This window comes from Tamandua tetradactyla, chromosome 18 (assembly GCF_023851605.1).
Source record: "Tamandua tetradactyla isolate mTamTet1 chromosome 18, mTamTet1.pri, whole genome shotgun sequence".
Classification (NCBI taxonomy): domain Eukaryota; kingdom Metazoa; phylum Chordata; class Mammalia; order Pilosa; family Myrmecophagidae; genus Tamandua; species Tamandua tetradactyla.
In genome coordinates, this window is record NC_135344.1 from 59,882,450 (window position 1) to 59,909,497 (window position 27,048).

The window sequence follows — 27,048 nt, forward strand, 5'->3', positions numbered from 1 at the left end:
GATTGTTTTTGTGACTTTAACGTAAGGGAGGATTTTTAGACAAGAGAGGAAAAGTCAACAAGTGAAAAGATTTATGAACATAAAGGATTAGTGTCAAGAACAAGTTCTACCAATAAGTAAAAGGAAACTTGATTTTTAAAAAATGGACAATAAACAAATTCTAGAAAATAGAAGATATGGTCAATAAAATTATGCAAAGATGCTCAGCTTCACTAGTAAACACTAATTCAGATTAAATACTGGGTTTCCATTTCACACCTTATCAGATTGACACAGATTTAAAAATTGGCCAATTCCAAGTGTTCCTAAGGATGTGGGAGCAGTAGGAATTCTAATTTATGACATCATTGTTATAAAGTGGTATGAGCATTTGGAAACCATTCTGAAAACAATTTACAATACTTGGTTAAGTTGAAGATACATATACCCTCACCCCAGAAATTCCGTGTATAGTACCTACCTTAGAGAAACTCTTGTGTGTATAACCGGGAAACCCATATAAGAATACTCATTGTAGTATTGTAATCATGAAAAAAATTGGAGACAGTAAATGCTCGTTAGTAGGAGAATGGATAACTGCAGTGGAGTATAGTCATGACAGTGTAATGGGACACTTAAAACTTCAAAGTCTGTGAATTCGAGTTCTGTCTATCATGGATGAATTTTTTTTAATGTTAATTGAGAATAAGTTATGCAATATGTATAATGTGCTGTTTATATGAAGTTTTAAAACAGTACTATATATTTATGGACACCATATGCCATAAAGTACCCAAACATCCTGGGGATGGTCAACATTGCATTCAGTATGGTGGTGACCTTAGGAAAGGTGATGGGCTCAAGGGGGCTATGTCACAGGACTTCCACAGGATGTATTGTGCACCTAGTTTTTAATGTTGAGGCAGATGAGAAGTAGTAAGATCAGTATGACTAGGTGATTCGAGTACAAGAGAATTATATTATTCTCTATACATTTTGTATATTTGAAATATTCAATAAGATAAAACCTGAAAACCAAATGCTGAACTGGAGGATAGACTTGCTAGAATTAGCCAGAAAGCAGCATAGAGATATAAAGATCTGGAAATCGTTAAAGAAGTGATGTGTAATAAAACCAGGCACTCCAGAAAAAGGGAAGAGTTAGGGAGAGACAATAAGTGAAGGGATAATAACTGAAAATTTTCCAGAATGGATGAGAAATGAATTCTCAGATGTAAGAAACAAAATGAATCCTTATGCTGGATTAATTGAGAAAGCCATGTCTAAATATAGCTTAGAAAAGCTGTAAAAGGCAAAGACAAATATCTTAAAAGTAAGTAGAGAGGAAAAAAAAAAGTAAGTAGAGAGAGGGTGAAAGTCACAAAGAATGGCAACTAGAGATTTTCTCACCAGTAATGATAGAGGCCAGAAGGCAGTGGAATAGTATCTTCATAGTTCTTTGGGAAATGACTGTCACTCTAGCTAAACTTTCTTTCAAAAGTGAGGGCATGGGAGGAAGTATTTTCTTTTTATTATTTTATGTATTTTCAAGTTTTCTCTCACTTTTAGATCCCTTTTACAATCAGAAATAAAATCTAAAAAAAAACAAAGAGTGAGGGCAAAACAAAATGAATTCATAAGTATTTCCTTAAAGTTTATGGGAAGATGATCCTGGAAAGTTTCTAGCGATCAGAGGCTAGTAAATGAAAATTGACAGTATAGGACCTATTACTATATTTTCTTATATGCAAAATGTCAGTGATCATATCCTTGTTTAATTGTAGACTAAAATCATACAAACAAAAAGAATAGCTGTTAGGTTCATTCAACCTGGCCTCTGCCCTGAAATTAGTTTCCCCAACAAATTTCGTAATCCAGATGTTTCTTCTGCAGAAATTTTCTGGAACCACCTTCACTGAGCTAACGATTCTTATTGTCTCCATCCTGAGCCTAGTGTATTTAATATGCTCCTCTTGTACAGTGGGATAGTACTTCTTCCAGGATGCTGTGAGAACTGTAGGGAAATACCATCTTTTGCAGGGTGATGAACCAGATTAAAGGGCAGTCCTGTCCTTTGTATTTCCTGCTTTTAACCTGTTCACCAAATGTGGCTTGTGGTTGCAGTACATGCGGGTTTCAGGTTTCTGGTTTGAGATTCCTTTTGTAAGATCTTGCAAGGTGAGTTACAACTAACATCAGGTTTCTTTTTCACTTGGCATTGTTCCCCCAGCGATGTACAATGCCTGCCGGGATGTGGAGGCCCCCTCCAGTAACGAGAAAGCCTTGGGGCTGCTCTGTGGGAAGAATGCAGAAGCCTGCAATGCCACCAACTGGATTGAGTACATGTTCAATAAGGACAATGGACAGGCACCTTTTACCATCACACCCATTTTTTCAGGTAGGGATAAAACTCCCGTATTTGGGGTATTTATGATATGATTTTAAAGTTAAAGAACCATAAACTGCACTAGGAAACTAAACAAATTCAGGAACTAGTTACTGGAATTTCTCTCCCAAGTTAAAAAGATAATTAGATCCTATAACTTATCCCTTATTACTATAGAGAGGGGAAAATGGGAATGGATGAGGATAAAGAATTGCCTTCAGGTATAGCTACAAAATTAAAAGAATAAACTGTTTTGTAAAAAAGGCCGAAAAGTGATACGCAAAAGCTTTCTCAGGAATTCTGCTTAGAGTGTTTGACTAGATCTTCATAATGGAGAGCAAGACATGATTTAAGTCCTGAGGACTTTCGAAAGAATATGTGATAAGTTCTGAACATAGTTCCAAATAAGACAGTCAAGCATAGTTGTTTGGACATGGTACTTAAGAGTTCGGAGTAGGTGGTTTGGGTTATTTTCAGGACTGAATAGTACATATGAGCGCCTTAACAGAGTCTGGCAATTTCTAGGTACTTAACCAATGCTTAAAAAAAAAAAGACATTTATGATTTTCCTGGGATGTAGTGCACTCAAAGTTTTCAGTGACCGAACCTCTGTACTCAGTTACTGAAGTAACAAAAATTTAAAGGCCAAAACTGCAAAACATAATTTCCTCAAACTGAAACCTCCAGTTCTTTTTCTTTTTACCCTTCCATATTTCAGTGTGCTATCATTAGGCTCAGATATAACTTAAGCATTGCTAATGATTTCTTTAACTGAGATATTCACTTAACACAATTCCTTCCCCTAGACCTTCCAGTCCGTGGAATGGAGCCCATGAACAATGCCACCAAAGGATGTGATGAGCCGGTGGACGGGGTCACGGGACCGTGCAGCTGCCAGGACTGCTCCCTCACCTGCGGTCCAAAGCCCCAGCCCCCACCCCCGCCTGCCCCTTGGATCATCTTTGGCTTGGACGCCATGTATGTCATCATGTGGATCACCTACATGGCTTTCTTACTTGTATTTTTTGGAGCGTTTTTTGCAGTGTGGTGCTACAGGTAAGCAGTTCTGTTTGTCCTCTAGTTTTGTTTTACCCAAGTGGCACTTTTAGTTTTCCACTTGGCAGGCCTTGGTTAATTAGAACAGGAAACGAGTATCTGCACTAATACCCTGCCATGAATTGCTTATTATGTCCTGCAACTAACAGCCGCTCAAAGGCCTGTTTAGATGTTTAAAAGTTTGAAGTTAGTGTCATCACTATTCAAAATGACTTGTAATTTGAAGCACTGAGCATTAACCATCCATTCTTTAACAGAAATGTCTTTGAGACTATTCTGATATTCCTGTTTCTCCTCAAGCTTTTGTCCTCTCATTTTAACCTCTGTTGGTGGACCTTCCTGCAACAGTTATTACCATGCTAGTGGCCTAATGGTGATTTTCATATTTTCCTCATTCCTTCTACATTTATTAATTAGACTTCTGTACAAAGAGCTATATCCCTCTGCCTTATTTGTTTATTCAGTTATCTACCCAAGAATTTTGAAAATGTCTCAAAGGATTCAATTATTTACTCAGGGATTTTGAGAATGTCTTAGTGTACAAATGTCCAGTCTGACTATTATTTTGCTGCTTACATTTTTCCAGTTTTGGCGATTGGGAGCACGGTGTCCTTTAGACATACCCCCACCTTTTTCAAGCACTTTCTTATTTTGTTGCATCACGAGATGTTCCAGGCTTATCTTGTATTTTCTGTGACCCAGTCCTGCGGTCAACCTTTTCTGCAAGGAGCCCTGGTTCCTTTATCAGAGGGTGGTATTTAGAAAACCGAGATCTGGGTGTAAGGTGTCCTTGTTGCTACTCGGGAAGATGGTGTATTTCTAAAGGACCTAAAAGAGGGCTTCAGAGCAAAACGATTATCAATTTGTTTGTATTTTGATACCTTCTTAAATTTTCTTCTGGGACTAGTTAGCAGAGGGACTCAGAGCAAGGAAACTTAGGGGAAGAAGGTAACTATGAGAGGGGAAAGAAAGGGGACAAGGAAGTGAGGTTTTAACGGGGTTACGGGATGTCAGAATAATAGCCTCATCGTGATGAAGTTCACTGATACTACTTATATGCTTTTATTTTTCAGAAAACGGTATTTTGTTTCCGAGTACACCCCCATTGATAGCAATATAGCTTTTTCTGTAAATGCCAGTGACCAAGGTAGGCATGTTTGGTGTAGAAAGATAAAGATTGGAATTATATCGGCATGAGAGTGTTCATTTCCTCCAGCAGTGTTGGGGCACTGTGCTAGTGCTGAGATGATAGTGATCACACAGACACGGTCCTTGCCCTTGTGACACTCACAGTCTAGTTGGGGTGGCAGAGCAGCATGGAGTCACTAACAAGTGTGATAAAGTCAGGTGGGCTGGGGTGAGAGCTGGGACAGCATATGACAGCAGTACAGACTGGGAGCAGGGGGTGCAGGGTGGAGTGGATGAGAACCTGCTTCAGGCGGAGTGGCCAGGGTGATGTGCATGTCCATCCTCGTGGGGTGGGGAGGCCATTCCCATGGGCAGGCAAGAAGGGGCACTTGGCGGAGCAGGTGGCTGGCAGAAGGTCAGGGAGGGATCTCAAATGTGGCCCTTGGAGGGTTGGGATTGCTGCCATGTGTAGAAGTAGCTAACATGTTCCCTGTTCCAACTTTCAAGAATGGCTCAGCTCTTAACCTCCACCCTCCCTTCCTCTCCCACCCTTCCAGGGGAGGCATCCTGCTGTGACCCACTCAGCGTGGCATTTGAGGGCTGTTTGAGGCGGCTGTTCACACAGTGGGGGTCCTTCTGCTTCCGGAACCCCGGTTGTGTCATTTTCTTCTCCCTGGTCTTCATTGGTGTTTGCTCTTCGGGTCTGGTGTTTGTCCAAGTCACCACCAACCCAGTCGACCTCTGGTCAGCCCCCAGCAGCCAGGCGCGCCTGGAAAAGGAGTACTTTGATACGCACTTTGGGCCTTTCTTCCGGACGGAGCAGCTCATCATCCGCGCCCCCCGCACTGTCCCCCACGTTTACAAACCGTACCCCTCAGGGGCTGACGTGCCCTTTGGGTCACCGCTGGACATTGGGATTTTGCACCAGGTAATGTGCTGTTTGCAGAAATCTGTCTAGGGGAACCTCGTGGTTTATTGGCTTTTACAGGTTGACCAATTCTTTCTGCTATGGTTTGAGGCTGAATGTGATGGTATATCTTGAAAATCTTAAAAATAAAGATGCTTTTCACTTATTTTCCAAGAAAGTGAATAATAGGTATTGAGCTTAATGAGAAATTTATTGTGGGCTGCTCTTGCATTTACGTCTTATAGTAGGTCTGAACTTCCCTTGAGCTTGAGGTGAGCAGAGGAAGATCTGAGTAGCATTCCTCTGCTGAGGCATAATGCATTTATACGGACGGTACCCTAGGGATTTATGAATATTTTCCCCGTTGGTAACTGAAAGTAGTGTGCTAGGACCCAAAGGAATGAAGCCCCTTGTGCTTCTTGGGGCTGAGGAAGAAGCTGCTGGATCTGTTACTGATCCAGCTTGTAGAAATAACCTATTATTGCCAGAATTCTGACTCCCAACCCACATTTCAAGGAGTGTGCATATGAGACGCCATCTCACTTCTCTTCAAAAGCTATTAAACCTCCCCATTTTCCATATCACATTTGCCTTGAGATCCATACCTGTGAATAAAATACATTCCACTTTCCTAATGAGATGATTACACAGTGTCACTGTTTTCCCTTTAACTGTTGCTCTTGCCTCCCAGAAGTCTGATATCTTGAAAAGCATCAAAACCATCTCAAGACTTCCATGCAATCTTTTCTTCAACCAACGGTTTTTTGTTGCATTTTTCCAACTTGTTCACTGTATATTTATCAAATGTTTATCAAGCCACCTATGTTATGCAAAAGATGAACCACGTAATCATTTACCTCCAAGAGTTTCTTCTCTGTTTAAAAATGTGGGGATTACACGAGTAGGTGCAGTGTGTAGCATGGCAGTGGGTGGTGTGGTATTGTGGGGGCACGTCCAAGAAGACCAGCGTCTGGCTCTGCTCACCCCTCTGTAGCTGCATTGGTCACAGCCCAAAAGGGAGCAGAGGGGAGATGCACATGTCCTTTGCTAGCACCTGTCTGGGTTTTGTTTAGAATCTGATCATGGCATCACCTCCCTTCTGTCCGGACACTCTCAACCAGGTCTCCGTCCCAATTTGCTGTACCCAAGGACTGGGTATTTGGTTTCATTGGACAGTTGGTCACATGCTCTCCCCCATCCTAGGAAGGATGCTCCCCAAATACCTGTATCTTTTGACTCTTTGGGCCAATAATGCTTAGTTGAAATCTCAGATAAATCTGACACATTTCTGTGTTTATTTTTATTTTTTTCAGGTTCTTGATTTACAAACAGCCATCGAAAACATTACTGCATCTTACAACAACCAGACTGTGACACTTCAAGACATCTGTTTGGCCCCCCTCTCACCTTATAACAATAACTGCACCATTATGAGTGTGTTGAATTACTTCCAGAATAGCCATTCCATGCTGGACCGTACAGAAGGGGATGACTTCTTTGTGTATGCAGATTACCACACGCACTTTCTCTACTGTGTGCGGTAAGAGCACACACCACCTCTGGGAGAGTACCTGCCTCAGCAAACCAGATATCATTTACCTCACCCTCAGCTGAGCCCTGCTCTTCAGTACTGTTCTAGATACTAGAGACATAGCCATGACTGCCCTTGTCCCCAGAGGTCCTGCAGGAGCTGCAAAGGCTAACGCCAAGCACAGACCAACCTCTTCCCCACCTCCCCGTAGTCCCTGTGTCGTTTTCTGAACGTGAAACCATCCCTGTATTCTTCCCCACCCTCACCTCCTCCGTGTAACTCTTGTGGATTTTAACCTCTGGATGAGCTCTCGGATCCAGGACGTGAAGACAAGCTAGCGTCTCCCCTCACCCCCAGGGCACCGTCTGTCTACTCTGAAGGGTGACGTTTAGAATCACGTGCCAGGACCTACAGAGTGCCAGTAGAGTCCTGGCTTGTTCGGCCCTGAGATGTTGGCTCCCTCTCCCACTGGTTGTCTGTCTTCAACCCCTGTTGTGGCTCTGGACTGGTCTCCCTCCTTGCTGTTTCTTTCCCACTTCCAGACCTTCTTCTACTTTGCCCCGAGTTGTTCTTCCTAAAACAGCTCCTGACGTCTGTTTCCCTCAAAACTCTTAATTGCTCCCTTTGTGCTTAGTGGTTATAAAAATCCAAACTACTTAACATGCCACCTAAAGCCTTTTCCCTCGTGGTCTATGTCCAGCCCCTTCCCAGCCTCATCCCCTCCCTCGTCAGTATCTCCACCGCACACCCTACATGGGTGCCCCACGCCCAGGACACAGGTTTCTCGTCATTTCCCACACTGCCGTGCTGTTACTCTCCTGCTCTTACGTGCTCCTGTTCTTCCTCCCCTTCCCACCCTCACACCCCCCAGCCCCCAGTTGTGGTTTTAGGGAGCATCCTGCTTTCCTCCTTCGCTAGTGAATTCTCCCTGGTCCTTAGAGATCTGGCTCCGTGCACACATCTTTGGGGTGACAGATTCTCCCATGTCTCAGTTGCTCCCTCCCCTGTGCCCCTCAGCACTGCGCAGTGTGACACCGACTGCTGTGTGGTCATTACCTGCCTTTTGCTCAGTAAACCATGAAGGCACGTACTGGCCCATGTTATTCAGCTAAGTAACTTGAGGCCCATATTGTGCCTCGAATATAATCAGCCTCCCTAAATGTTTTATAAATCTTTAGTCTCTGTGCTGTCTTAAGACTCGTTCTAATTGGGAGGCATTTTCTAAACATTTTGGCAGGGCTCCGGCCTCTCTGAATGACACAAGTGTGCTCCATGATCCTTGTCTGGGCACGTTTGGAGGACCAGTGTTCCCGTGGCTTGTGCTGGGAGGCTATGATGGTGAGTAAGGGAAGCTTTTACTGTTGGATAAAGTTGTCTTAGTTCTGTCCTTGGCAGGTAAGTGGTAGTTTTGAAGATTTCAGAGATTGAGTAGTCTTGTCAGTCCCTTTCTCTTGAATCCCCGAAGTAATATCTCTTTGACTTTGGGTTTTATTCTGGATTTAAACGAAATGGATTCTGTTGTTCTTCACCTAAGTCACATATCCCTTCGAGAAGCTAAATGCTGAGGAGCCTTTCCCGAGAAGGCTGCAGTCGTGCACACCCACATAATTGTCTCATTTCAAGGAGTGCAAGGAATTCTTGAAACTCACCTGCAGAACCACCGCAGGGTCCATGGTCCTCGGGCTAAGAAGCCCCTGTAATGAACAAGAGGGGTATTTCCATTACGGTGGAAGGACCACTGGGTTTACTCTTTGCTGGTTCCCAGAGCACGCTGTACACGTTTGGTGGTGTGGCTAGGTGTGACCCATGAATCTGAAGCCCAGTTACAGGCGGCTCAACAGGTTGTTCTGCAACCTGAGGGGGAGGCCGGATAGGTTATCTTCCCCACCCCCCCCAGGGGACGGGAGAAGTTGTGGTCCATACTCAAAAGCTGCTCTGCTTCATAGAATAACATACCATGTCTAATCCGTGGGGAAAGGATGGTGTCAACAACTGGCTAGACATATGGAGAAAAATTAAACTGTATCGCTACCTTAGTGCTTCCACCAAAATAAATTCTAGATGGATCAAAAATTAAAATATAAGAAATGAAACCATTAAATAATTAAAAGAAAACACAGGATGGTTTTTAAAAATATATATTCCTAAAATGGAGAAGGCATTTCTAAGTAAGACACAAAACCCAGAAGTCACAAAAAGAAAGACTGAAAAATTGGACTACATAAAAATTAATAACTCCTGTGTAGTGAAACAAACATAATAAAGTTAAAAAAAAAAAAACAAAAAAACCCATGCAACAAACTGGAGAAGAAAAGATTAGTATATATGATGGTCACTTCCTTAATAAGTAAAGAGCTCTTATAAAAAAAAGAAAAGATCCACAGTCTGAAAGAAAAGTTGACAAGGGCATGTGACAGTTAACGGGAAAGAGGAAATACAGATCACTTTTTTATCATGTAGGGAAAATGTTTGACCTCAGTCCTTGTCGTGGATTTCAGTGTGTCTTACCCACCAAATCGGGAAAAATCTAGGAGTTGATAAAACCCTGTGTGTGGATGAAAGGTGGGGAAAGGACATCATTGTGAGGACTATAAATTGGTTACTAGAATGTTAGCTCCAGGAAGGTAGGGATTTTGATCTCTTGTTCACTGATATATCCCCAGTGTCTAAAATGATGCCTGCACAAAGTAGTCTCAGATATTTCGTTGAATAAAAAGTGGTACAATGTTTTTGGTGGGCAGCTGGGAGAATTAATCACAATTAGAAATATACATGTGTTTTGATTCAGTTGATTGAACTGTAAGAATTTATTCTACAAGTATGTATTTCGCATATTAAACATTTATAAGGTTATTCTTTGTAGCTTTGCTTGTAATAACAAAAAGTTGAAATGATGCTTCACGTGGGGATTGGTTAAATTGTACTGCAAAACATTATTGGAAAAAGACTAAGGAAGCTCCTTATATACCAAACGGAACTGTTTCCAACATACAAAATTTTACAATGTAAAGTGCAGAGCAGTATATTATTTTTTGTGCAAGTAAAAAGTTTTTGCTTATGTATGCAAGAAATATCTCTGGAAAGATTCACAAATGGTCACATTATGGGGAAGAAAATGAGGAGGATGGAATGGGGTTTGGGGATGGAGAGGGTGTTCTCTGAAAACCTTTCTGCTTGGTTTGGAATTTTGACCACGCATGGATTATGTAGTTAAACACAAATTTTAAAAAAAAAAAGTATTTCTTCCTGAATTGTAACTTTTCCCCCCTTCAGGTAGAGAACTGACCTAAGCCCATGTGGACTATTTCAGTGAGCCTTGTTCATATGTGCTCTTACAGTCTTTAGCTACAGTGAGAAATCAGTCAGCTAGCTGTGCTGTAGTTTTCCCCTTATATTTGTCTAATTTTCTCCTGACTTGTAATCTCTTTGATGTCACATTTTTCCTTTCTAGATCAAAACTACAACAATGCCACTGCCCTTGTGATTACCTTTCCTGTCAATAATTACTATAACGATACGGAGAAACTCCAGAGGGCCCAGGCCTGGGAACGAGAGTGAGTTGCTGATGGGGCCAAACAAACTGTCCTTCCTTGCTTGGAAGCTGGATGCTTGCAGCGAGCGCTTACTTCATTCTACTAAATCAACTAACATCATCTAAGTTAATTCTACTAAATTAAAACTAACATCGTCTAACTATGTCTAAGTTATATTAAGAAGAAGAAATCAGTAAAGATATATACCTATGAACAGATTGTTTAGACAGGTATTCCTGCACAAGAATGCAAAAGTATCCATACAGAATGTCGCTTGTGTTGTTTTCAGATAGCAAAAGCCAGGAACAAGCTGAATGTACAGTGGTCAGGAATGATCTAAATAAAATATGTCACGGGTGTTCAGTAAGATATTGTGGGTTCATTCAAGGGTGTAAAGTAGATAAATGGTCCGAGATGTATTAAATGAAAAGACAAAATCAGCCTCTTGAGGTAAATATAGGCTATCCAGGCACAGCATGCTTAAAAAATACCAAGGGAATGCCCGAGAAACTAACTGTGGTGGTTAGCTCTGGAGAACAGGAGACTGAGTTGGGCAGGGGACTTTTCACTCTATACCCTTCAGTCCTGTGAATGTAAAAATCTTCATGATGATATCTGTTTAGTTATTATACCATTAGAAATCTATCTTAGTTAAAAAGAAACAGGGAAAACATGAACCAGTTTTTAAATTTGTCTAACCCCTTTTTTTTTTAAATACAGTATTATTGAGATATATTCACACATCGTACAGTCCCTCCAAAGTATAATCAGTGGCTTACAATGTCATCACATAGTTGTGCAGTCATCACCACAATCAATTTTAGAATGTTTTCATTACTCCAAAAAGAAAAATGAAAAATAAAAATATAAAAGAAAACCCAAAACATGCCATACCCCTTATCCCCCCAACTGTAGGCCCCTATATTGGTGTGGTGTATTTGTCGCTGGGTCTAACCCTGTTTTGATGGTGGGAAATTCAGCGTGTCTGGAATCTGGCTGTGATCTGAGCCTTCTCGCCTTGCGGCCATCAGTGTGGGGGTCCCTGTTGCAGTCTAGGCAACTAAAGGGTGACCTTGGCACCACAGAGATTGGGGAGAGGTTTCTTCATTTGCTGTCACTGAGTTTTAATTAAATACAAACTTTTTTTTTCCTACTCTCTAGATTTATTAATTTTGTGAAAAACTATGAGAATCCAAATTTGACCATATCTTTCGTTGCTGAACGAAGTATTGAAGATGAACTGGACCGGGAAAGTAACAGTGATGTCTTCACTGTCGTAATTAGCTATGCCGTCATGTTCTTATATATTGCCATAGCCTTGGGGCACATCAGAAGCTGTAGAAGGCTTCTGGTAAGTGGTCGGGATGTCTGTGTGTCTATTGGGTGTATGTCTTTCTGTGTTAGAAATGCCCCTGTACAACATGGTGTCATATTTTTATCCCTACTTGTTCCTTATGTATTATTAATTAATAATTATATTAATTATTAAACTGCCTTAAATCCTCACGTTTTAATTCTGGGTTATATGTGTCCTGCATGTATTTTCTTTAGTCCCCGTTTTTTTTGGTTTACCTAAAATATTTCACTTCCTCCAGTTTTTTCTGATTTGTCTACTCCATCACATAAGGATGTGAGCTCATGAAATGTGTGGATGGGGGGGACCGAAACTTTTCCTTTCTTTGCTGGAGCTGCAAATTGTACTTTTAACTTTAGATTGGCTCAACCCATGTAGTGAAATAAAAACGAGGACCTTGTAGTAAGGTATAGGCCAAGATGCACTCTCACGAAGCTGCCTGTCTTTCATTGGCTCTCAGGTGGATTCCAAGATCTCGCTGGGCATTGCGGGCATCCTTATCGTGCTGAGCTCTGTGGCGTGCTCCTTGGGCATCTTCAGCTACCTTGGGATGCCGCTCACCCTCATCGTCATTGAAGTCATCCCGTTCCTGGTGCTGGCTGTCGGGGTGGACAACATCTTCATCCTGGTCCAGACCTACCAGGTACATTGTCATAGCCTCCCGGAGCTTAGCCTCTGTCTGAACTTGGGTCTGCTCGTGGCAGCCTGACTCCAGGCAGCAGGTCTGTGAGTGTGGGGAACAGGAGCTTTTTCACTTCCCTGTGAACTTAAGAAGAAGTGATGGGGCAAAGGTGAGGGTGACTTGGTCTGGGCATTTTGGGACCAAGAATTTCATCTCTCTCTTTGGTTGCTGGGATAGATATGAGGATTTGGTTTTAAATTTAAAACGTATCTTTTTCCCAGGTGTGCAAGAAGGGCTAACAAGTTTTGGAAAATATTTTGGGTTTTCCAAAATGTTTGCTATTAAAATGATTCTCAACATAGTATAGAAGAATGAGAAATTTGTTCAAGATGGCATTAAAAAGGCAGGATGTCAGGCACCACCCTGCGTTGTAGAAAGTGGTTTTGACTGAATGACCCTCACATGGTGCCCTGCATCCCTCAGCCTGAACGAACACCCCATGGCATCAAAGAATGTCATTTAATCGTGGTTCAGCCAGTGCTGCCTACAGTCCACTTATTTTTCTGATAATACGATACAGTCTTTCCTTGAGTTTCTCACATGTTACTTAGCTCTGGGGTTAAGAACCTCGAGGTCCCCCACCAAAATTTGTATGCTCATAAGCATACACTCTTAAGTAGACAGTGCTAGTAATTTTTCTTCAGTGTTGAGTTAACATAAGGGAGCAAAGAACAGGGCGCTGTTACTTAGAAAGAGACTTTATGTTACATATTTAATGAATTTGTTTCCTAGAGAGATGAACGTCTTCTCGAGGAAACGCTGGACCAGCAACTGGGCAGGGTCCTAGGGGAAGTGGCTCCTAGTATGTTCCTGTCATCCTTTTCAGAGACTGTAGCATTTTTCTTAGGTAATTACTTTTTTTTTTTACTTTGTGTGTGTGTGTGTGTGTGTGTGTGTGTGAAATATAACATATACAAAAAACAATAAATTTCCAAGTACATTTTAACAAGTAGTTATAGAATAGATTTTAAAGTTTGGTTTGGGTTACAGTTTCACGATTTTGGGGGGTTTTTTCTAGCTGCTCCTAGACACTGGAGGCCAACAGAAATATCAATATAATGATTTAGCAGTCATACTAATTTGTTAAATCCTAACTTCTCTGTTATACTCCTTTTCTTTAAATAACATGTATACATAAAAGCAATACATTTCAAAGTATGTCACACCAGTTAGTTGCAGAATAGATTTCAGAGTTTGGTATGTGTTACAGTTCCATAATTTTAGGTTTTTATTTCTAGCTGCTCTAAGGTACTAAAGGCTAAAAGAAATAGTAATATACTAACTCAGCATTCATACTCACTTGTTAAACCCGACCTCTGTATAACTCCACCATCACCTTTGATCTTCCTCCTACGCTTTAGGGGTTTTTGGGCTATGCCTATTCTAACTTTTTCATGTTGGAAGGGGCTGTTGATAATATGGAATAGGAGAATGAAACTAGTTGATGTTCTAGAGAGTCTGACCCCTCTGCATTTCAGGACTTATCTGGTCCAGGGACCCATCTGGAGGTTGTAGGTTTTGGAGAGTTACCCTAGTGCATGGAACCTTTGTATAATCTTACATAATGCCTATTCTTTAGGTTTGGCAGTAATGGTTTTGGTTGGGGTTTGGCAAGTTATGATAGGTAGCAATGTCTAACTGAAGCACGCATAAGAGTGACCTCCAGTGTAGCCTCTTGACTCTATTTGAACTCTCTCAGCCACTGGGTAATTACTCTTTGACTTGTACCAATCCTGTAGTCTCCTGAGCCTGGGGAAAGAGGGAGGTGTGTATCTGAATGTGCCCCCCTGTGTGTAGAGATAATAGTGAAGCTTCAGTGTCCTACAGTGGGACAGATCCCACCTGTAGCTGGTTGAACTTGTTCAGAATTGTGTTTTGAGCTGGTGACAGATGCCCCTTCTCTGCAGGAGCAGAGACAAGGCAGAGAAGTAGAGAGAGCATGGGCGGAGCCAAAACTTTAGAGGCTGATGTAAGTGCTGGAAGGGCCAGTTCTTCTGTGATTGTTGATGTTATCTGTGGTTTTGTTCTTTTGAAGGTTTTTGTGTGTTTGTTTTTAATGAGTGATTGTCTTACTTCCTGAAGCATTTGTTTCATATTTTGGAATGTAGAGCCACAAAGTGCTAGTTGATCCCTGTTGGACTATCACCCTTAGATAATGCCCCCTGGAAGGCTAAGAAATATCTACTCTTTGTTTTAGAGTAATTCAGGTAACTGCTCAGGCACCATTTCCACAGCACATAAATCTTGCCTTCCTTGTGGAAAGAGCAGTGATCTGCTGAAGCAAAAGTTGTCCACCCTTCCTGTCCCTCTGCCTAGAGCAGGAACCATGAAATGTGGCATGATTTCCTGGGCACAACATTTAGTGATCCCAGGATCATGGAAATGGTCAGAAAATGGTCATTACCCCCCAACTCCGCATTGTCAAGAAGGAAAAAATAAATTCTCAGTGGCTGCCAGGTTGGATTCTAATGTGAATTTTGCCTGGAAGTCTGAGAAAGAAGCGTTTTTTCAGCATATCCAACTTAAAGTGAGGTGAAGGTGGCAGGTTCGGTTTAGCTTTGATAACGCTTGCCAGAACCTCCATCCACTTTCCATAAGACAAGGACCCCTTCGATGAGGGAGTTGGGGGGGTTTTTGGGTGGAGGGGACTCTTCTTCCACTTTTAGGAACCCCCCCCCCCCTTTTTTTTCCCACCACCTTCTTGGAAATTGTAACTTGTCAATGGCTTTGTTTTTCTTCTGAGATCATGGAAACTGGTGATGTTTTTCAGGAGCATGAGACTGTACAGTTTACCAGGAAGAGCAGGCGGAGAGCTGGATCCTCTTCTCATCTTCGTTTAATAAAGAAATCAATATGATTCATGGCAGCTAGGAAAGACTGCTAAGGAGCTACCTAACATCTAAAGAGTGCTAAGGAGCTACCTAACATCTCTCTTGGTGTTGTTTTTTTTTTTGTAAATATTTTGTAGACATGGCAATTAATAGAGCTCTTGAGCTGATACCTGGGCCACACTAGACTGGAAAAATACTGTTTTGTTTTGTTTTTTAAGTAAACATGGTACAGTAATACAACTGATGTGCAAGACCTGAGGCCAGTTGGATGACTGAATCTCTTACCTCAGAAAAGCAGGCATCGGCTGCCAGATGCCTGTGGTGTTAATGAACAACAGAAGAAGTAGTTTACATTGAGGCATTGGGACAGATCTTTGTCTACATAGTCAAGGCAGTAAATGACATTAAAAAGAAAGAAGGTGAAGGGGAAAACATTTGGAACATTTGTCGGTGGAATTCACGTCAACCGATCAGGGGTTTTGACTTTGAGTTGAGAGGCATGCCTGCGGGTGGGTCCTTGACCCCTTGCCTGCGGGTGGGCCCTTTATCCTGTGCTGGTTGTGGGTGTACCCTAGACCCCGTACTGGTTCAGGGCAAGCCTGTCTACTTCAGGGCTGCTCAGGGACTTACAGTATTGGCTGCTGGCACCGTCCTATGGTCCTACCCCTATGGTGGCCTCAGGGTTGCTCACACTTGTTCCTGATATCCAGTGTGCAAATGTGCATGTGGCTGTGAGTGGCTTGACTTATCTCCAATCTGTCCTTCTCCTTGACACTCTCATCTCGTTCACCAGTTCCCTTCCTCTGAGGGCCTCTCCCAAAGGTGATGATGTTTACAAAGGCATATTCCACGAGAGCCAGGAACACAGCCCTGAGGTGGGCACTGCCAGTCCTCGCTGTCAGCACCATGGGGATTCCTAAAATGACTCTGGCTGCTGATGCATCATAGTTGGCCCAGAAGATAGATACACAGTACAGAATTGTAATTAGGGTGGTAGGCATATAGATTTGCAAAAGAAGTAGCCAACATTTCTCTTTAGACTAAAACTTAGTGACAGTCGTGGATATGCCCTTGTTGTGAAAGCTCCACCTTCTTGGAAACCATCTTATGGTCAACTATTGAAACCTGGAGAAGCTCAATTTTATTAACTCCACTTACTCCTCCATTCCACTAAAACTCAGTGTCATCAGTGGTACAGTTATAGCTCTCAGTCTCCAGGCTGCAGTCTTGCTCACGCAGAGAATGCCTGCACAGATACACTGCACACACAGTGTCATTGTGATTGGGGCCGCTGTCATCCTGTGGCTTCCCTGTGGCCTCATGGTCTAAGATGGCTCGCTCACATGTCTGGTGATTATTGTTGGCTGCCAGCTGAGCCATTTGTCTCTAGCCCAGCAGCCCTGGCTTCCTCACATAATGGCCTCAACCCAAGAGCTGTGCTGTATCCTATGTAAAGTTTTATTCTGTAATCAGAAAGTATCACTCAGTAGACCACAAGAAGAATTGCCAGCGGGGTCTTGGGTATCATTTTACAAGCATCCCCTTTCTCATCACATTTCAGGAAAGTGTTCATGAGGGGGCTGAGAGTGACGGATATTTAGAACTCATCTTGCCACTTCCCCTTTTTTGGGGATTTTTGACAAATGTTGCAATTTGAAAATGGCATTCTTGAATAGCCACAGAATCCTTCTTAACACAGTACTCCAAAAAGCACTGCAGGCCTTAGCTGGCAAGATGAAACCTTTTTTGCCTTTATTCTCGCAGGCAGCTTCCTTCTCTGCACTCACAGCTCATTGCAGAAGTAGCCTCATTAGTAAGGAGAGATTCTTAGATTTTACCTTAATACATGGAGCCAGAGTAAGCTGGGAAGAAAATCAGCTCTTTGGTATTTCTTTCATAGGGAAAAAACATCAAATAGACTTGTTAGTGGGGCTGTCTTTCCCTCTTCTGAAGTGTAGTGAGAAAAGGGACTGCGTTCTCTCGAGAGGAGGCTGTATCGAGAGGAGGCTGTATTGGAATCACTCAGTAAGTCAGAAAAAACTAGATAATCAATGGGCCAAAACCCAAACACCAGCCCGGACCACCACGTCCTCTCCACGGGGCCCCTGTAGGCTCATCGGAGGTGGCCTCCAGCGCAGACACACTGAGCACATTATTCCCATTTCCACAAAGCAGTACACAGTCGAGTGTGGAGGTTGCCAGATTTTGGCTTGTTTTGAGGATTGAGTGTGGGTATAGGCAGTGAATGATATTGGGAAAATATCCTAGTATGGTAGAGAAGGAGGAATACTGTAGCCCTTATACTTCCTTTTCCGACACGTGGGTGCAAAAAAAAGTCTTTCTCCTTTTTATCTCTATTATGAGAAAACTATTGCAGGTGTGATTGATTGTAAATAGGACCTGACACTCTGCCTCAAGTTTGGGGCGACTCTGGGAGACAGTAGGAGTGGTGACACTGTGGCAACCTGGGGTCCACGTGTCCTTTCCAAAGGAGGCAGCTGTGTGTTGCCAGCCGGGGTGCTAGGTCTGATTATTTTTCAAGGAAAGTGGTCAATCTAGATTTTTGCATAAAATGTCATTTTTTAATATTGGCTTCTTAAAAAAAAAAAAATTAATCCGAAAATGGGTCAGTATAGTATGGGCCAAATAGGCTACATATGACCCATTAGCTGCCAGTTTGCAGTTCCTATGTCTTATATAGCGCTTTTGGCTTTGGACTTGGATCAGCCTTATATGATTGTAAATTGCCTCTTAGTATATCTACACTGATATAATAGCAGATGGAAAACACTGTCCCTCTCTTATAGCAAAAAGTAGAAGATGCCATAAAAAAAAATGGCCTGTGTTAGTGGTTCAAAAATCTTGATGTGCACACATGTGCCTGAAGCGCCTGTTAAATATTGTAATAGAATTGGGGTTGAATTCCCACTGTGTCTTGATTCAGTAGGATGAGGATAGGGTCCAGGCAACTTGCATTTTTAGCACCTCCCCAAATGATTCAGGTACTGACTCGATATTTTGAAAAATGGTCTTCTCCCACTCAAACTTTTGTAGCACACCTTTGTAGGGAAGGGAAGGTCTTCCCATGGGCGTGGCTCTCCTGGCTTCCTGTGTGTCTGTGCACACCTGAGTGGGAGACTCCCCTAGAACCATCCGCTGGAAATGGAAGGGACACGGCAGCTTCTCTCCCCCTTGCAGGAGGCCTGTCGATGATGCCGGCTGTTCACACTTTCTCCCTGTTTGCGGGAATGGCGGTCTTCATTGACTTCCTTCTTCAGATTACCTGTTTCGTGAGTCTCTTGGGGTTAGACATTAAGCGTCAAGAGGTAAGTGTATGTTTTGTAACCTATTTAACTTGAGTCTAGAGTCTAGATGAAGCAGCCAGAGGATTTTTCTGAGACCTTTGTTACTCTTTGTCCCCTCAGAAAAATCGTCTGGATATCCTTTGCTGCGTCAGAGGTCCTGAAGATGGAACAGGTGTCCAAGCCTCAGAGAACTGTTTATTTCGATTCTTCAAAAACTCCTATTCTCCACTTCTTCTAAAAGACTGGATGCGGCCAATTGTGGTAGGAGCTTACTAGTGGTTTTTCTCTTTTTTTTCCCCACAGCAAGCAGATTTGTCATGTGCATTCTAAGAAATCAGACAGCTTGGAAAAGAGTTTCTAAGGCCCATTAAATATACACACAAAAATACAAAAATGTGGACTCCCGGGTCAAGATGGTGGCTTAACAACGTGCGCATTTTAGTTCGTCCTCCAGAACAACTACTAAATAACCAGAAACAGTACAGAACAGCTCCTGGAGCCACGATAGTGACCGGACACACAGCGTACCCGAGTCTGGACCAGCTGGACCGTCTGTGAGCAGCCCCCAGAACCTTGGCTAGGAGGCATGTCTGCTGCAGTGAGTGATGTTTGACTTAATTGGCTGGTGCTTAAATGAGAGATGGCAATGTAGCACTGCTAAGCAGCTCGGCATTCCTCATCTCAGCACTTGTAGCTCAGCCCAAGCCTTTGGAGATGCAGAAAGAAGTCACCCCGGGGAAAGTTGTTGGAATCCAGGGGCCTGGAGAGAAGACTAGCAGAGACCATCCTGTGCCTTCCATGTAAGAAAGAACCTCAGTAGAAAGTTAGCTGCCTTTCCTCTGAAAAACCAACAAAATAAATCCCCTTTTATTAAAAGCCAATCTGTCTCTGGTGTGTTGCATTCCGGCAGCTAGCAAACTAGAACACAAGAACTAAAAAATTCTCCTCTGTTAAACAAAACTTAAGCTAAAGGTCCAGATAAAGCTGAACAAAATGTCAAAGAACAGATAAACAAAAATTCATCCAGAAAGAAAACCCTAAATAAAAGAAGTGAAAGCAATCTCCAGAATAAACTAATTAAGGTAATTAAATGCCTAGACGCCAGCAAAAAATAACAAATCACACTAGGAAAATTGAAGATATGGCCCAGTCAAAGGAACAAACCAACAATTCAAATGAGATACAGGAGCTGAAACAATTAATTCAGAATGTACAAACAGACATGGAAAACCTCATTAAAAACCAAATCAATGAATTGAGGGAGGATATAAAGAAGGCAGAGAACAAAAAGAAGAAATTTTTTTCAGAAGAAAGTCTGAAAAAACAAATCACAGAACTTATGGGAATGAAAGACACTGTAGAAGAGATGAAAAAAACTGGAAACCTACAATGGTAGATTTCGAGAGACAGAACATAGGATTTCTGAACTGGAGGACGGAACATCTGAAATCTGACAAGAAACAGAAACTATAGGGAAAAAATGGAAAAATATGAGCAGGGACTCAGGGAATTGAAAGATAATATGAAGTGCGCGAATGTATGTGTTGTGGGTGTCCCAGAAGGAAAAGAGAAGGGAAAAGGAGGAGAAAAACTAATGGAAGAAATTATCACTGAAAATTTCCCAACTCCTATGAAAGACTTAAAATTACAGATCCAAGAAGTGCAGTGTACCCCAAAGAGAACAGATCCAAATAGACGTACTCCAAGACATTTAATAATCAGGATGTCGGAGGCCAAAGAGAAAGAGAGGATCTTGAAAGCAGCAAAAGAAAAGCAATCCATCACATACAAGGGAAGCCCAATAAGACTATACGCAGATCTCTCAGCAGAAACCACGGAGGTGAGAAGACAGTGGGATAATATATTTAAATTATTAAAAGAGAAAAACTGCCAATCGAGAATTCTATATCCAGCAAAACTGTCCTTCAAAAATGAGGGAGAGGCGGGCCACAGTGGCTCTGCAGGTAAGAGTGCTTGCCTGCCATGCCCGAGGACCTGGCCGATTCCCGGTGCCTGCCCATGTAAAAGAAAAAAAAGAGGGAGAAAGTAAAACATTTTCAGACAAAAAATCACTGAGAGAATTTGTGACCAAGAGATCAGCTCTGCAAGAAATACTAAAGGGAAAACTAGAGACAGATATGAAGACAGAAGAGAGAGGTATGGAGAAGAGTGTAGAAAGGAAGACTATGAGTAAAGGTAAAAAGGAGGAAAATTAGATATGACATATAAAATCCAGAAGGCAAAATAGTAGAAGAAAGTACTACCCATGCAGTAATAACACTGAATGTTAATGGATTAAATTCTCCAATCAAAAGACATAGTCTGGCAGAATGGATTAAAAAACAGGACCCATCTATATGCTGTCTCTACTCAAAGGACACAAATGGACATTTACACACCAATGTGTAACAATTACACACCAATGTGCAGCATTATTAACAATTACCAAGAGATGGAAATAGCCAAAATGTCCATCAACAGAGAGTTGGCTAAACAAACTGTGACATTTACGTAAGATGGAATATTATGCAGCTGTAAGAATAAAGTTATGAAGTATGTAACAACATGAATGGACCTTAAGGACATTATGCTGAGTGTGATTAGCCAGAAACAAAAGGAAAATACTGTATGGTCTCATTGATATGAACTGACATTAGTGAAAAAACTTGGAGTATTTCCTTGGTAACAGAGACCATCAGGAGATAGGAATAGGGTAAGATATTGGTTAATTGGAGCTGAAGGGATCCAGATTGTGCAACAGGACTGAATATAAAAACTCAGAAATGGACAGCACAATATTACCTAACTGTAATACAATTATGTTAAAACATTGAATGAAGCTGCATATGAGAATGATAGAGGGAGGAAGGCTGGGGCATAAATGAAATCACAAAGAAAGACGATAAAGATTGAGATGGTGTAATCTAGGAATGCCTAGAATGTATAATGATAGTGACTAAATGTACAAATTTAAAAAATGTTTTTGCATGAGGAAGAACAAAAGAATGTCATTACTGCAATGTGCTGAAAATAGGTGGTACTTAATATTTTAAAATTTCAAAAAAAAAATACAAAAATGTGTATAAAGACATAAAATATATTTTTAGGTGGTTTTTATCAGTTGGTATAAGCAAGAGATTTACTTATTTGTTTTTGTTTTAACTTTTTATTTTGAAATTACTGTAGACTCTCGGGAAGTTGCAAAAGTAATCCAGGGCACCCTGGTACCCTCCACCTAGTTTCCCCCAATCATTGTGTCTTATGTAATCATAGCACATTGTGCAAACCAGGAATTTGACATTGGTACAATGTACATAAATTAGTTCTGTGCCATTTTATCACCTGTGCAGATTTGGTAACCACTACTGCAATCAAGTAATAGAGCTAGTCCATCACCACAAAGATCCCTTTTAGCTGTATAGTATGCCCTAATCTTTGGCAGCAATATGAGAGCTTTTTATTTTGATGTGTATCAAAATAAATGTTGGATATAGCCAACATTGATGATCTGTTACTCTGCTACTAAGGCAAATCAATAACAGTAAAAGAAATGGTCTTATCTGCCATTTATTAAGCACTCGATTTCTCTTGGGCACTATGCTAAGATTTGGCTTATCTTATTTAATCAGATGCTTCTCTGATTTAAATCCATTTTTTTCTGTTTTACTGATGAGGAAAAAGAAGCAAGAGAGGTTAAGTGACTAATCCAGTGTCATTCAGATCCTAAGTGGCAAGGCCAGGATTTGAAACAAGGAATTTGACTCTAGAAAGTGGTCTCACCCACTACTCCATATTCCCTTTTTTCTTAAGATGTCATTTAAACTTGCTTTTCAGTAGATAAAAAGTTCTGAGATTTTTTTGTATTTAAGAACTAAGCTTCTCCATCTTGTAACTCGCTTTTTATTCCAGGTAGCGGTATTTGTGGGTCTCCTCTCATTCAGCATTGCAGTCCTGAACAAGGTGGAGATAGGATTGGACCAGGCTCTTTCAATGCCAGATGTAAGTTGCATTCTTTAACTCGCTTATCTGGTGATAGATAAATGTCTTAAAACATGCATGCAGGTATTTTAAGGGAATGACTGCTTCTAAGAACAAGTGCAGACAGATTCTCCAGTGTTGTGAAAACAGCCACAGAGCTCTGCTATCATGGGCCTCCTTGAAGTTCTGAACCCTCAGACAGCCCTTGGGCACAGCCATAGAATGTTCACTGCCGGCCTGTTAACTTAGGAGGTGTCCTTCTGGTTGGGGAACCAGCAGGAAAGCTGGTGCCAAGTGTCCAGATTAAAGGGTTCCCAGCTAGTAGCCTCCTGTGCCCTCTTTATTTATTTATTTTTATTTTATTGTGGCAATAAATAGATAACAAAATTTTCCATGTTAACCATTTCTAAGTGCACGCTGAGTGGCACTTGTTATGCCACTGTCACACCGTCCATTATCAAACTTTTCCATGATCCCAAACAAGCTCTGTACCAGCCCTTAGTAACCTCTCATCGACATTCTGTCTCTGAATTTTCCTGTTCTAGACATTTCATATAAGTTGACTCATGTAGTATTAACATTTGCCCCTTTGTGTCTGGCTTCTCTCAGTCTAATGTCTTCACAATTCATCCATGTCGTGCCATGTGTCAGGAACTTGTTCCCTTTATTGGCTGAATAATACTCCTACTGGAAGCGCTCTCCCCTCTGAATTCTCAGTGCTACTCCTCTCGCTCAGGTAGCGTTCGAACTTTTGGAGACTGTTTCCTTTCCTTTCCTCCTCCTTGCAGGACTCCTACGTTGTGGATTACTTCCAGTCCCTCAGCCGGTACCTGCACGCAGGCCCCCCCGTGTACTTTGTGCTGGAGCAGGGGCACGACTACACGTCCTTGGAAGGGCAGAACGTGGTGTGCGGAGGCATGGGCTGCAACAACAACTCCCTGGTGCAGCAGATATTCAGCGCGGCCGAGCTGGACAACTAGTGAGTGCCCCCTTGGCTTCCTGCACTACAGCAGAAGCAGCCAGGAGGTGTCTCTGCCAGAGAGTCAGTTTGGGCCTCAAATTTCTCACTGAAAGTAGATATTTTTAGAAAATTTGTTTTTATTCAAAATGTACATTCAGTCCAACTTTACCTAAATAAAACCTTTTAAAGGACTAATTTACTACCTAATACCTTGAAGCTTTTTTCATAAAGTGCTAATATAGTTTTCTCTTTTGACTGGGCAGCACATAAAATGTGGGAAGTAAAGTTAGGTCTCAAGAAAAAATGTTGAGACTAAAGATCTCTGTGGGACAGTTCAGGAAACTTGTTCTTTTTTTTTTTTTCAAGCACCCGAATAGGCTTTGCTCCCTCGTCCTGGATTGACGACTATTTTGATTGGATTAAGCCTCAGTCTTCTTGCTGCAGAGTTTATAATACTACAAAACAATTCTGCAATGCTTCAGGTACTTTCGTCTCCTTTTCCAAATCTTTCCTTTTAGTCTGGAAGTGTTTAGCATTATTACTTGAAAAGCATTTGCATTTCTCCTTGGCCTCGATCTGTTTCTGTGCCAACCCTGGGACTTGTTTCTGTTGTCATTCTCCCTTTCCTGAGTTGCTCGCTCTGGACAGTGCTGCATTCTGACCATCTCAGATGCTGTGCTGCGGCAGGGCTGCTGGCCTTCAGATATGGTTTCTCATCTTTTCCTGATGACATTGATGGTCTCTCTTAATTGGCCTCTGGACTTAGCCTTTAATAATATTGCTTTCCCTTTTTTTTAATCACTGTTTCCCTGTGGTTTTGTAAGATTGTTGAGGTTGTTCTAGAATTTTAATGAAAACATGGAAACCAATTGAGGTCATCCTTATAGCCGAAAACTGGCTCAAAAAAGAAAATGCTGTGTAGTCTGCTGAAGATAAAGAAGGCATTTCAAATTTATTAGACTGTGACAATCATGTGTGACTGAAGCTTTTGGATAAGGGGAAAGTTTCAGGAAAATAATTTTCCCTTATTCCTTTATCAGTATTTTGTGATCTTTTTAAAAAACTCAGGAGACTTGACCTTTAACTATTGGCTCCTCGCTTGCGTTTCTCTAGTGGTAGACCCTTCCTGCGTCCGCTGCCGGCCTCTGACTCCAAAGGGCAAACAGAGACCTCAGGGTGAAGATTTCATGAAATTCCTGCCCCTGTTCCTTTCTGACAACCCGAACCCCAAGTGTGGCAAAGGGTAAGTGCAAGTGAGCTGTCAGCCACATCCGCGTCCACTTTAGCCCATCATGGAAAACTGGGAAGACTGAGGTGACAGGAGCAGTCGGGGAAAGTGCTTCTTCTCCACCTCTACCCCACTCTGTCCCCGTCCTTCTGTGAGAGAAGAGAAATCTAAAACACCTTTTTAAGAAAATGCCTTCTATATTTCAGCCAAATTCACCCTAGTGTGGGCATTTGTTTCCTGTGCTTCTGTGTCCTGGACCTCCCATATGGGTGGATGGATGCAGACACCTGTACAGATTACCAGCAGGGGGAGGGGAGGTGGGTACGCTGGTGCTTCAGAATATGAAAAAATTCAATCTATTAAATTGTGTCAGTGGGCATATGGGGCAGGATCTTTGCTTCAGTGATGTTTCCTAAACAGAGGTTTTGGTCATTTCCACCCCGTCATGCTCCTTGCCAGCCTGTCGACAGACAAGAGGTTACAGAGGGCCACTTTGTCCATGGAGACAGGACCTCTGGCCCGGAAGCAGTAGAGATGACTGAAGTCTCTGTGGGAGGACAGTGAGTGTCCGCCTGTACGTTAGGTAAACCTAAACATGCCTGTTTTCCACGAGAGGACACGTTTGCCCAGAGTCACACCAGTAATGTACATATCATGTCTGCGTTTTCACTGGAAGATTATCCATAAAATTAAAATAGAAATGAACCCTACTTGTTATTCAAGATGTAATGGAGAGGCTGGAGGGAACTGCCTGAAAATGTAGAGCTGTGTTCCAGTAGCCATGTTTCTTGAGGATGATTGAATAATGATACAGCTGTCACAATGTGACTGTGTGATTGTGAAAACCTTGTGTCTGATGCTCCTTTTATCTACCTTGTCAACAAAGGAGTAGAACATATGGAATAAAAATAAATAAAAGGGGGAACAAAAAAAAAAGAAAGAAATGAATCTTGCACTTTGGTTTGCTTACAGACTGCTTTGGCCTATATAAAACAGGGTGGAGCCCCCCTAATAGGCATCTAAACTCTCTCTGTAAGCCAGGTCAAAGTGGCTTCATTTCTTGTGAAGGTAGCCACCATTTGTGGAGAACCTTCTCTGTGGTAGCGTCATACCTGGCCCCTCACTGCATCATTTCCTTTAATCATCAGCATATCTGCATCGATAGGTGGTGTCACACCATTTACGGAAGAGGCTCCTGACATTCAAATCAAGTCACATTGCCCAGGGTCACATAGCTGATAAGCGGCAGGGCTGATGAATCCCAAGGCTGTCTGGCTTCAGGGCCCTTGCTCTTTACTGCCTCCTGTTACCCATCATTACTAGCCAATTTTGTGTCAAAACATATTTGATTGGAAGCAGAATCAGTTCTAGGAACAGCAGCTGAGTAGAGCTTATGCTGCTTTATGTTATACTCTGATGGACATTCAAAAGTGAACACGCAGGCACCAAAGAAGCCAAAAGCAATAAGGAAAAGCCAGTCCAGAAGAGGGTAAGTGAAAACCTTCATTGTTCCCTTATCAGGAGGCACTGAATTTATCCCTTAAATTAACAGCACGGTCCGTGCCCAAGGTTGGATGATTTCACTTGGCCTCGAGTGCTTATACTCTGCAGATTCTTTTGCAAGGCTGGCATTGCTGACACCTGGTGACTCTTCTCTCAGGGGACACGCTGCTTACAGTTCAGCAGTCAACATCCTTGGCAACGGCACCGGGGTCGGAGCCACGTACTTCATGACCTACCACACCGTGCTGAAAACCTCGGCCGACTTCATCGATGCCATGAGGAAGGCCCACCTTGTGGCCAGTAACATCACAGAAGCCATGGGTATCAAAGGAAAGAACTACCGTGTGTTCCCGTACAGGTAACGTGTGAACTTGACAAATGGGAGCTCCCTTTGGGCAATGCAGATACTCTGCCTCTCGTCTGTGCTCTGCTTCTGATGCCCTCTCCATCGTGAGCACAGGCAAGGTCTGTCGAGAGAAATTGCTGCCTGGCAGGGAGGGCCAGAACCTGAGTGCTGGAGACTCAGACATAACCTCTGGCTGCTGGACCTCACAGTCAGAGAGAGACAGACTGTAAAATAGCACCAAGGAGGAAGCAGTAAACCCGGAGAGTGAGCAGCAGGTGCTGTGTGGAGACCTGCCAAGGCCTCACAGAGGCTGGTGTCCCTGACTGGTGATAACGTGGGA

General features: G+C 42.3%; 1 protein-coding gene across 1 annotated transcript in view; it reads left to right on the top strand.

Annotated features, from left to right (window-relative positions):
- The window catches only part of NPC1 (NPC intracellular cholesterol transporter 1), a 49,358-nt gene that overhangs the window by 15,883 nt on the left and 6,427 nt on the right, over nucleotides 1-27,048 (top strand). The window contains exons 5-21 of the mRNA XM_077135794.1: nucleotides 2,210-2,377; nucleotides 3,172-3,421; nucleotides 4,495-4,568; nucleotides 5,107-5,477; nucleotides 6,770-6,996; nucleotides 8,225-8,325; nucleotides 10,439-10,541; nucleotides 11,682-11,871; nucleotides 12,335-12,517; nucleotides 13,289-13,403; nucleotides 18,586-18,713; nucleotides 18,813-18,953; nucleotides 22,602-22,691; nucleotides 23,459-23,649; nucleotides 23,998-24,113; nucleotides 24,745-24,874; nucleotides 26,520-26,720. Coding sequence (XP_076991909.1) covers nucleotides 2,210-2,377; nucleotides 3,172-3,421; nucleotides 4,495-4,568; nucleotides 5,107-5,477; nucleotides 6,770-6,996; nucleotides 8,225-8,325; nucleotides 10,439-10,541; nucleotides 11,682-11,871; nucleotides 12,335-12,517; nucleotides 13,289-13,403; nucleotides 18,586-18,713; nucleotides 18,813-18,953; nucleotides 22,602-22,691; nucleotides 23,459-23,649; nucleotides 23,998-24,113; nucleotides 24,745-24,874; nucleotides 26,520-26,720 — 2,779 coding nt within the window. The remainder of the gene's footprint in view (nucleotides 1-2,209; nucleotides 2,378-3,171; nucleotides 3,422-4,494; nucleotides 4,569-5,106; nucleotides 5,478-6,769; nucleotides 6,997-8,224; nucleotides 8,326-10,438; nucleotides 10,542-11,681; nucleotides 11,872-12,334; nucleotides 12,518-13,288; nucleotides 13,404-18,585; nucleotides 18,714-18,812; nucleotides 18,954-22,601; nucleotides 22,692-23,458; nucleotides 23,650-23,997; nucleotides 24,114-24,744; nucleotides 24,875-26,519; nucleotides 26,721-27,048) is intronic.